The sequence below is a fragment of the Mus caroli genome, unplaced genomic scaffold (assembly GCF_978045245.1).
Source record: "Mus caroli unplaced genomic scaffold, Mus_caroli_1 scaffold_5, whole genome shotgun sequence".
NCBI lineage: Eukaryota > Metazoa > Chordata > Mammalia > Rodentia > Muridae > Mus > Mus caroli.
Window position 1 is genome coordinate 73,965,965 of NW_028227260.1, and position 11,100 is coordinate 73,977,064.

General features: G+C 41.7%; 1 protein-coding gene across 1 annotated transcript; it reads left to right on the forward strand.

The window, feature by feature from the left end:
• The first annotated feature begins 2,200 nt into the window (after positions 1-2,200).
• LOC110286294 (germ cell-less protein-like 1) lies at positions 2,201-3,736 on the forward strand. Its single transcript, XM_085837821.1, has one exon. It carries the CDS (start codon positions 2,201-2,203, stop codon positions 3,734-3,736), a length of 1,536 nt encoding a protein of 511 aa, XP_085693947.1.
• Positions 3,737-11,100: the final 7,364 nt, after the last annotated feature.

Consider the following 11,100-nt stretch of genomic DNA (forward strand, 5'->3'; position numbering starts at 1 on the left):
CACACACCAGCATGCAGAATTAACCACTTGGGGCTGGAGAGATGGCTCAGCAGTTAAGAGCACTAACTGTTCTTCCAAAGGTCCAGAGTTCAAATCCCAGCAACCACATGGTGGCTCACAACCATCTCTAATGAGATATGATGCCCTCTTCTGGTGCATCTGAAGACAGCTACAGTGTACTCACATATAATAAATAAATAAATCTTTAAAAATAATAATTAACCACTTATCAAAAATGGTGACCCCAAACAAAGGCGTGCAAGCCTTTTATAGAAAACTAGGGGAACTTTAACTATGGTTAGGTAACTAAAACTTCATTGGTGGATGCCCAGGAAGTTATATATGCCAGTTTTTGATTGGCTGTTATGTTAGGTTTACTATATTTGCTGAGGCTTTGAAGAAATTCCAGGATCTGACTTGGCTATTATCTTACAGAGCCATCAATGATTAACAGCCCATTGTCCAAATCTGCTTCCCTGGGAAGCCAAAACTTTTTCACTTCCAAGGTTTTTATTTCTTAGGGGACCTCCCAGATGTCACCCCCTTTTCTACCCTTTTTTCTCCTTTCTAGTGTTAGGGTTTGAAAGGGTAGAAAAAGGATGGAGAAGGGTAGAAGAAAGAACCCAAAAACTAGCAAATGCCAGCTACACTTCCTATTTCAATTATATAATTTTATTTTCATATTTATTTTTATTATTAATTTGTTATGACAATCAAACCAAGGACCTTGTGCATAATAAACACAATTATTCTCCTACTGAGTTATATTCCAAGCACTTGTTTCAGTCATTCTTTTAAAAAAAAAAACTTGTCAGGCCAGTATCACCAATGTAATTTGTAACCAATGCAATTTGTAAATATTATGTGATAAATATCACTTTAAAGAGTAAAGATATTTTCAGATATTCAAAACTTACTACACATTTATATTGATTGTTTTCATCCTGTGTCCTGCATCTTAATATTATTCTCCTTTGCCTTATACCAAGTTTGATAGTTGAATTTTATCAAAATATACAGTGAAATAATTTTTTGGATTCTAATCTGGTGTACAAACCATATCAACGTAGAAAGTTTAAACCAAACTTTCACCTATGCTGTTTCACTCCCCCAAACTAAGACTATTTGTGTACTAATTTGGAAATTCCTATCTTCCTTTAGGGTAAATTTAGTGCTTCTATCCATTAAGGGAAAATGGTATCCGTGTTCAATATATTAAGGAGAGATAAACATCCCTCTGTCTAGGCTTTATCTGAACATTATCTAAGACATAAAAATGGTTAGTAAACACACAAAGACAAATATTTGCTTTTGGAACATGACCATTCCCTAGATTACTAACTTGTAAGCCTCAGGTCTTAATTAAACCCAACAGATTTAAATTTTGACTAGCTGATATTTCTAGCACCTCAAGAATTCATCTAATATTTACTGTTCAGGTTTCTGGGGGGAAATGTTTGTGTTGTCTGCAAAGAGATGACTTTGATTCACACTGAGATGGTTTTAAAACATGGTTTAACTGGAAACATTATTTTAACAAATTAGTTTTTTGTTTGTTTGGGGTTTTTTTTGGGGGGAGGGCGTTGAGACAGGGTTTCTCTGTATAGCCCTGGCTGTCCTGGAACTCACTTTGTAGACTAGGCTGGCCTCAGACTCAGAAATTTGCCTGCCTCTGCCTCCCGAGTTCTGGGATTAAAGGTGTGTGCCACCAGGCCCGGCAACAAATTAGTTTTAAAATACAGTGGGATATAGGACAAATATTATTCTCCGCTGCTGCTGTAGGTGCAGACATTACAAAGGTATGTGAAGTCACTTGGAGGGCAAAGATGAAAGCAAGGCGTAATTTCCGATAAAGAAATCATCACTCAAAATTTTAGATGAGTAATGCTACTTGTGTTCATAAACATAATCAGAGAGGTCCATGCAAAAAAGGTATGGGTTGCGCCATCAGTCTGTGAGGTGAGCCCAAGAACAGGACGTTTTAGAAGAAAGGTGCAATGTGTGGTCCTCCAAGGTAGATGGCGCTGTTCTACAACTGAGTTGATGGTGTGGCAGAGCGGCTCATCTTGGCCGCCATTTTAACGGCGAGGCTGAGGCACGAAGCTGTTCACTCTTCAGCCGCTGCAGTCTGGCTTGAGGTTTTGTGCTTGGCCTCTAGGTCTGATGTGGTAGTTCCCATTTTCACCCTTCAGACGAAGCCATGGGAGCTCTAAGCAGTCGAATGTGGTCCAGGAGAAATCCCGAGGAAGATGAACCTGTTCGAGAAGGCGCTGTTAGAGGGGAGGCGGCCGTGGAAGCCGAAGAAGCCGAAGAAGCCGCAGGACCGTCCGTTGTACAGGAAGAGCAGGCAAGTGAACAGCCAGGAGTGTCCACTGGTCAGGGAGGCCACAAGCGGAAGGGCAGCGGTAGAGGACCGTTGGCAAAAGTACCCCGTAGGACACTGTATGAATCACTTTTCCTGAGGGGTGAAAATAGCGATATAAAGATCTGTGCGTTTCAGGAGGAGTGGCATTTGCACAAGTCCTACCTATGCCGCTCTGGGTACTTTTCTAGCATGTTCTGTGGGGCCTGGCGCGAGTCAAATATGGATACAATAGAGATGCAGATGCCCGATGAAAATATTGATCGCGAGGCTTTCAATGATGTTCTAGGCTTCTTGTACAGTCGAAGAATTGTAATTCCTCCCCCTCGAGTCATTTCCGTCTTGGCCACAGCGAATATGCTGCAATTGGATGAGTTAATTCAGCAGTGTGAGGATATGATGAGAGCCTCAGTCAGTACCGAGACTGTGTGCAACTACTATTACTCTGCTGAGAATTACGGGCTCCAGAGCATCAAATATGTTTGCTGCCAGTGGCTCTTGGACAACCTGATGACCCGGCAAAATGATGAACTATTGTTAGGAATCGGTGTGGATCTCATGAAAGAGCTCATTGCCTCTTCAGATCTTGTGGTGGTTGGAGTGGAGATGGATGTGTATACCACACTGAAAAAGTGGATGTACCTGCAGCTGGAAGCACGCACGTGCTCAGGATCTGAAAGAGTATTATTGCCTGAAGAGTTGAGCTTTGCAAAGTTCAGAAGGGAGTCAGATAACAGACCTTTTCTGGACAGTGATCAGGGGAGAGACTTTGTGTCAGTGTTCCAGCGACTAAGGCTTCCCTACATCATCAGTGACCTGCCTTCAGCACGCATTATTGAACAGGATAGACTGATCCCTGCAACATGGTTGACTCCAGTATACAAAGAGCAATGGCTAGCACTTCTTCAGGCAGAGCAGTCCAGGGAACTTGGGCGAATGGATATCGATGTGTCTGACATCCATGGAAACAGCATGAGGTGTGGAGGCCAACTTTTCACAGATGAGCAATGCAGCTGGACCTGGTCTGGCTTCAACTTTGGCTGGGACTTGGTAGTGTGCTATAACAACAGGCGCATTATATTATGTCGCAGTGCAATGAATAAATCCTGTGGCCTTGGTGTCAGCTTACTCTGGCAGAGAAAAATTGCCTTCCGTCTACGAGTGATCTCATTGGACAGTACTGGAAAATCTGTTCTCAGGAGAGAGACTGACTATATTATTCTTTCTCTGAGAAAGAATCAACAACAAGAAGTGGTGAACCTCGGAAACCAAGAAATAATTTTCCCCATATATGTGGCATGCAACTTCCTCTACCTTCCTGGAGAGAGTAGTGCTGGACCCAGTGGGGAATCAAGCAGAAGTCCAGTGAACTAAGAAGATCTTCCATGAGGTCAAGGATTGGCATCATCTTGAAGATTCCATCTGCCTGTATGAAACAAACCAGACTTGGCCATCACTGATGATCTACTTTGCAGGCGTGTCTGTTGACGAAAAGCCCATAAAGTTTGAGAAGATCTTGGACTATATGGGAAGTTCCTCCAAATTGCCAAAAACATAATTCTACAGTTACTGTGGCAACTTATCCTCGACTACCACCTATCAACATCTACATAACCTCTAAGGACACTGGAACAGCTGAGAGAAGGAAACCGTGAGCCTACCTAACCTACTGCTTAGTGAAATGTTTTAAAAGTCACTTCTTGTAGTTTGATTAAGTTAATGTTTAAAGAAATATTTGAGTTCTCTTTTAGTTATATTTAGAATCACCCTATTCTATTCAGTTTCATTGTTTTGTTCCTCTATTCCTCCTTCCCTCACTATGAATATAGCACTTAGTTTTCATGTTTTCTATATGAAAAGGAATGTACTATACATGTTATCTTTACATAGGTTATTCTGAAAACTAAGAATATGGCAGTGTTAATTAGACTTTACTTGCATTTTCCCAAGAAGACATTTCAAATCTGTAGCACTATATTTGGGGCATGATGCATAGAAGCAGTTTCATTATGTAGTTATATTCATTTACTAAAGTTTAAATGTTCAAAAGTATGGATATACCATTGAGCTTCATAAATGTTTGCTGTTAAAGTTGTATTTTGATTTCAGGATATAATAAGTTATAGAGTAGTTTGACAGTGTTTAGGTCTGTATTCAACACCAAGCCCTGAAAAATTACTGTATTTGGAAAATATGCTCCACTTAAAGAGCAAGAATAGTAACATAATCTTTGGAATGGAAAAGCTAAGAATTATAATGAGGAGTGCTTTTTATTCTGAAGTATGATAAAGGGCTAGTTAGTAATCTATAGAGTAAGTATAAAGTGTTATTGTCTGAAATGGAGAGAACTGCTAGTCACAGCAGTTTCAATCTGTTAGTTTGTGACTACTATTAATTTGAAAGCTGCCACTACTTTACCTCTTCTCAGACATTCTACTTCTCGTTGATTTATTTTTGTGGTTAAACAATGTCAAATACTTGAGCTCAGTTTAAGAATTCATACAAGTAAGTATTTACTCAGAGTATAAAAACTAATACAAGCCAAAAATATACAAATAACTAGTATTTTAAAAGTTTTACTTAGGTGAAAAAGAATTTTTCTTATGGTTTATATTTCTCTTCCCAATTAAACTAAAACCTTTGTACCTTGGGAAGAAATTACTTAATTCATTTTCTATTCTCATTAAGATTTGAAAGACTTGGAAATACCAAGCCTACATACTAGTGTGCCATTAATAGTTTAGTGTCAGTGATATAAAATGGCTAAATGAGGGTATCCATGAGGCACCATTTGTTGTTGGCTTTTAATATGGTATTTCTCTCATGAAGTCTTTTCTTATGTTCTATATACATAGTTAGCTGTAAACAACAAACCTTACTTCATTTTAAATATGAAGTTTTGGTCCCCTTTCTAGTTTCTAGACCCTTAATCCCACATAAATTCAAATATACAACAGTTAGAAGCTAGGATCCACATATGAAAGAGAGCGATGTTTGCCTTTGTGAGCCTGAGTTACCTGGGCTAATATATTGATTTTTAGTTTTGTCTATTTTACTGCACATTTTATAATTTTGTTTCACTTTGTAGGAGAATAAAAATTCATTTTGTATATGTACCACATTTAACTTACCTGCTTATCTTTTGATGGACATTAATTTCATATCCTCGCTATTGTAGAAAAAAGAAGCAATAAACATAGATGTGCAAGTGGTGGGAGATGAGTTCTTTGGGTATATGCTCAGGAATATTGTACTGGGCCATATGGTACTGGAGGGGTGATATGAAACTAAAAAGGAGAATGGTGGGGCAAAATGGTGCAGAGAAGGGATGAGCTCAGATGATAAAAGATAGGAATGAGATAAGGGTAGGAGAGACCAAAACTATATAAGAAAATGACATAAGGAAACTTTTCATATTTTTATGCTAAATCAATAATAAATTTTAATTGGAAATATATAAAATGAAGCTATAGGAAAATATTCTGAGAGAAGAAAAATCATGTTTATAAGGATGACAAGTTGTTGGGGTATGGGGAGGGCTTGGATGCTAGTGTGGACTTTGACATGTATAACAAGTACTTGTAATACTGAGGGAGCCTGGAGGCCACTGTGGGCTTTGATATGCTAATAGATGCCACGAGTAGCACATTTGTCCCTTCTTCCAGAAGTAATGGAATTTGTGGGAAAACTGCTAATTCAGGTTGAAGTCCACTATTGACCATCGGATAGCCTCTAGGCTCAGTGTGTAATGGGAGACTCCCTTCATTAGCTAGGTTTCTCCTCTGACCTTGTCTGGAGAATTCTAAGCCTCCACATATACCTCTACCTCATAGCCTTAGTTAGATTACAGGATCAATTTCCTTTCTCCTGACAAGAAACTATTCAGCTAGCACCTCAGATTCTTGAAATCCTTCCCATGCTAATGAAGCATTTTAGTACCTTAAACCCTCAGCCAGTGGCCTTATCCCATTGTGGTTGTTCCTACGCTCAGTTGCCCAAAACTATATAAGCCTTGAATCACCCACCCAAAGTAAAGTTGATGTGCCTCCTGATAGCTGGTCCGAGTGCAGTCATTCACCATATACACTCCCAGAGTTTCAGTCCCGCCCCAACCTCACATCTCATTGTCTTTGCTCTCACTTCAATGATCCACAAGAATGGAGAGAAACACAAGAAATGACTCCTTTGGCCAATGTGGGAACTGGTTGCATAAATTCCTAAGGAATAATAATAGCTTTTATCTAACCACCAGAAAACCACCTATAATCCAGCTTGAACTCATTTCTAGACATATTGACAGCCTGAGACCTATATATAAGCTGCTTGAACCCTAACATTTCAGCCTTTTGTTGATTATAAAGGATTATGTAATCTTTGACTACTTCAATACTGAGCAGGGTCATAGTAAGAACCCAGAGAGGCTCAAATGTCAGTCAAAGGCCTGAGTGTGTACAGCAGTAATCAGAAGCATCTGGTTCACTGACCTAGCTTGAAGAGTCAGGGAGCAGTCACATTGGCTGGACAGGTTTATGTTAATGTTCAGCAAGTCTGAGTAGTTCGGGTTCTGTATGATCACCTGGTACTGGTGAGGTACAGGCCATTTGGAGCAGTTTGCTAGGTCTGGACGGTGTCTGTCATCTGATTAGGAATTTGCTAGGATAGATCTAGACTAGAGACAGAAGGTATTAGAATGATCAGTGTCTATAATCTGCATTGAAATCATCATTGTAGGAAAAAACTGAAATAAGTGTCTACAAACAGCTGGAGGAGACACTGCTTTTAGCCATGGAAAAACAAAATCTGAAAACTTATCAGTAAATAGAACCATAAAAATGTATGCGTGATAAGACAGAAATTTGGTGGCAGGAATGAGAACAAAGGGGGTGTAAGGGGAGGTTCTGGTGCTAACCCTGTTTCCCAATTGTCAATAAAGAAGACCAGAGCCCAATTGCTTGGTGGAAGGTACAGGTGAGACTTTCAGGTTCCAGGAGAAAAGGTAAATGCAAGGGACAGTTTAGGGACCCAAATGTTGGTTCTGGATAAAAGCATGAATGCTCTTCCCTCTGTCCAGAGACGCTTTCAATACATGAGTAGCACTTTTAAGTCTATATTTAGAAAAAGAAACAAAAGTTAAAATTTGAACCTGTAACTAAAATAATTGTAACCAGTATTTTATTAAGGCTAGATTAATAGCTTATCAGAACTCTATTGATTCTAGATATATAGGCATCCTGAGACCTAACAATTTTCTGTCTGTTCTGTATCTAGGTCTACCTTAGTATATCTTTGTATGTAGTCTATTTTTGATACAGGATAAATTGATGGCAGGAGTGCTTCATGGTATGAGAAAGCAGCCAGAGGCTTGTGGAAGCCTCCAGAGCAGAGAGAAAGTAGACTGCATGTGGCCAAGAGACTGAACATGGGCAGGGCTATTTGTGAGAAAAGGGAGAATAACGAATAACAGGACAGAGGAGAAAGAAAACACAGTAAAAGGATCAAGTGTAGGAACAGAAAAGTCAGAGAGAGCTGGGTTATAAGGGTGAATGGCTGCAGGAAAGGAAGGGCAGGAGTCTGGCATGAAGGCTTTGAGATGTATAACAAGCACTTGTAGGTAGGGACTGGGGGAACCTGGAGGCTAACATGGACCTGCATATGCTGATAGACACCTCAAGTATGTTAATTGGAGAGCCATTTGTTCCTTTTGCCAGAGGTAAGGGAAATGACTCCTTTTGGTAGACAGGAACTGGCTTCACAAGTTCCTAAGAAATGCTGGCTTTTAGCTAATCACCAGAAATCCTATCCTCCAGATTGAGCTCATTTCTGGATAGCCTTTTGGAGTTTAGGGAATTGGAGTTTCCTTTGTATCTGACAGATATGTTAAAGGCTCTGTGTTACCATCTCTAGTTTCACATTTCTGGCTGTCTCCTCTGTGTGTGTGCATATGTGTGTGTGGAGGTACATGTGCATGTGAGTCTGACTGTCTGTCTGTCTCTGTGTCCATCCATCTGTGCTAGGAAAAAGAACAAATTTATTACATGCATAAGCAATGGAAGTATTAAAATCTTTTCTGTCTTACATGATCTCTGTTTCTGCTTCTGGATCATGCTATGCAGAGAACATTCAGCAATTAGGAGGTCCACAGGAGATTTTTCCTTCCAAATATGCTCAACTTATTCACACAAACATTCCTTACAATACCATGCTATAATTTCATGCAAACAGTTATCTCACCTAGTGAACAAGGAAAAACAGCCAGTCATGGGGTGAAATACTACAGGCTTCCCCTGAGGAACCCTGTCTGATGAGGGCATGTCAGAAGCAAGCTCAACCAATATCCAATGCCCTGTTGGAAGTCTCAAAATGTCCTTGAGAGTGGCAGCTAGCCACTAATACTAAGAGGCAGGCATTTGTTAACCCAGCAGCAGTGCTAGAAATTCAAGTGTTGCTGAAGGCAGATTCACAAAGTGGTTAGTTTCAAAGTCCTCTTGATGATGGGAATCAATGAAGAGACTTGAGATGCTGTCTTAGGAGCATAGCAGTCTTTATCCAAAGTTCTAGCTTTCTGTATTGTCTAGGGAGAATTTTGTGCTAGCAGAGTCCACAGTTTAGGGCTGATTCATTAACATACCAGCACAAATTGCGGCTGATTCATTAGCATATCAGAGTCTGCCTTAAGCTTGGCTTTGACTGCCAGGCTTGGTGGCACATGCCTTTAATCCCAACACTCTGGAGGCAGAGGCAGGTGGATTTCTGAATTTGAGGCCAGTCTGATCTACAGAGCGAGTTCCACGACAGCCAGGGCTACACAGAAAAGCCCTGTCTCGAAAAACAAAACAAACAAAACAAAAAGCTTGGCTTTGAGCTGCCTTATGGCTGGATCATAGCAGGGTTGCTTTGTGGCTGAATCCTTAACAGCATTTTGCAAATGTTACATTATTCCAAGTCACACAAAATGATTTTCAAGTTGTACAAAATGATATCATTTATGTTCTTAACATACTGTTATTTCTGTAATTTCTGTCTTTCTTGCTATCTTTTTCCTCTTTCTGAGTCTCTGTATCTTTTATTTTTTCTGTGTCTAACTATTTACACACTGCCTGTCATCCCTGTCACTTCCTTATAAATCACAAATTGTCTGTCTCTTCTGTGTCTGTTTTTCTATTATCTGTTTCTTGGATCCCAAACCAATTTCTACTTGTGTCTGTCTGCACTTTTTCAATGTATCCTTGTCAGCTTGCCTTTTAAAATGTGTATTTATTCTTATCCATGTGTTGGGCTATCTCTGCCTGCCTGACTGTTAGGTGCAAAGCAGACCCCCAAAATAGCAATGCTGCTTCCGTGTCCTAAGACAGTGGCCTAAGCCTAACCCAAGGCAGGACTCCAAGTAAGCAGAATGATTGTTATTAGGTAACAAAAGACTGTACTCAGCATTATTCAGAGATCTCATAGAGCTGGCTCCTGTTTTCCAGGAAAGCCACTACCTCCCTTATCTGCTCCCAATTCTTAACGACTTCCAGCAAAGCCTAGGGAGCCCTTAAAGTAGACGTTCTGAGATATCACAGCACCTATTGGAGAGTTATTGGATTATTTGTACCAGCATCCCGAGAATAAATCAATAAGAAAAAAATCCCAGCCAGGCTAGAGGCCTAAGTTCTCACCAAGTCCCCTTAGAGGCCATATACCATAAGTCCAGGACTTACCAGAAACCTAGGCCTAGGGGTTTTTTTAAGGGCTGCAAGAGCCCAGAGGGAGAGGGATGTGAGAGCTGCTTTTGAGGGGTATGGCTACCCAAGGGTCTGGATGGGGCATTGAAGTGTGTGTGTGTTTGAGGTTTTTTTTTTTTTTCCCTTTTTCTTTTCTTTTCTTTTCTTTTTTTTCTTTTTTTTTTTTTCTTCTTCTTCTTTTGCAGTCTGGTGGCAGGAAACTGAGTTGTTGGTTTGGGCCTGTCCAACTGGCGGTGGTTCTGCGCAGCCGGACCACGAAGTCAGTGGCTGTAGCTGTGTAGTGGCCCGCAGGTCGCTGCCTCCCTCCCCCGGGGGGGGGGGGGGAGCAGTGGGTCGGGGCAGCCCGGTGCTGTGCTGTGGCCTCGTGGCGCCTGAGGCAGCGGCGCCGTGTTGCGGGCTTGGTACTGTAGCTGCGCAGCACAGCCTGGAGGGTCCCGGGAGTCAGTGGGTCGGGGAGGAACCATGCTATGGGCCAGAGGAGAGCTGAGGCAGAGGCACCGTGGGTCAGGCAGGTAGCCGGTCGGTCCGCGCTGCTAAGGAGCGGGACATCTTACTAGCAGCTGGAATACTAGGTCAATGCCTCAGGCTGCTGAAGTCCGAGGTGGAGGAGGGGGAGGGGGGTAAGGAAGCACCCGAAGTAGCATACCAGCAACATGCAGGCTAAGTCCCAGGCAGAGAGGGAGAGAAAGAGAAAAAAGGAGGGAAGAAGGGGAAGCAAGCGTGGGGAAGCAAGTCTCAGACGGGGTCCTTGGCAGGAGGCAAGTGATGAGGACAAACACACTTTTCAGGCTGAGAACCCGAAGCAGAGCCAAAGAGCAGAGGGGAAAGGGCAGCAAGTACGGTCCCTAGAAGGGCGGGCCGGAGCCTGACCTGCTTTTCAGGTGAACCGGTTTAACTAGTGACTGCAGCAGGCTGCAAATGAGGGAGGGGGGTGCTACCGTGGATAGCAGGTAGAGAAAGACTGACCCATGGGTGAGACACATGAGGGCTGGTGACTAAACCTCAGAGCCCGTG

Bases quoted from the DNA above. Each gene is read 5' to 3' on its own strand.
- LOC110286294 (XM_085837821.1), top strand. From the start codon at position 2,201: ATGGGAGCTCTAAGCAGTCGAATGTGGTCCAGGAGAAATCCCGAGGAA.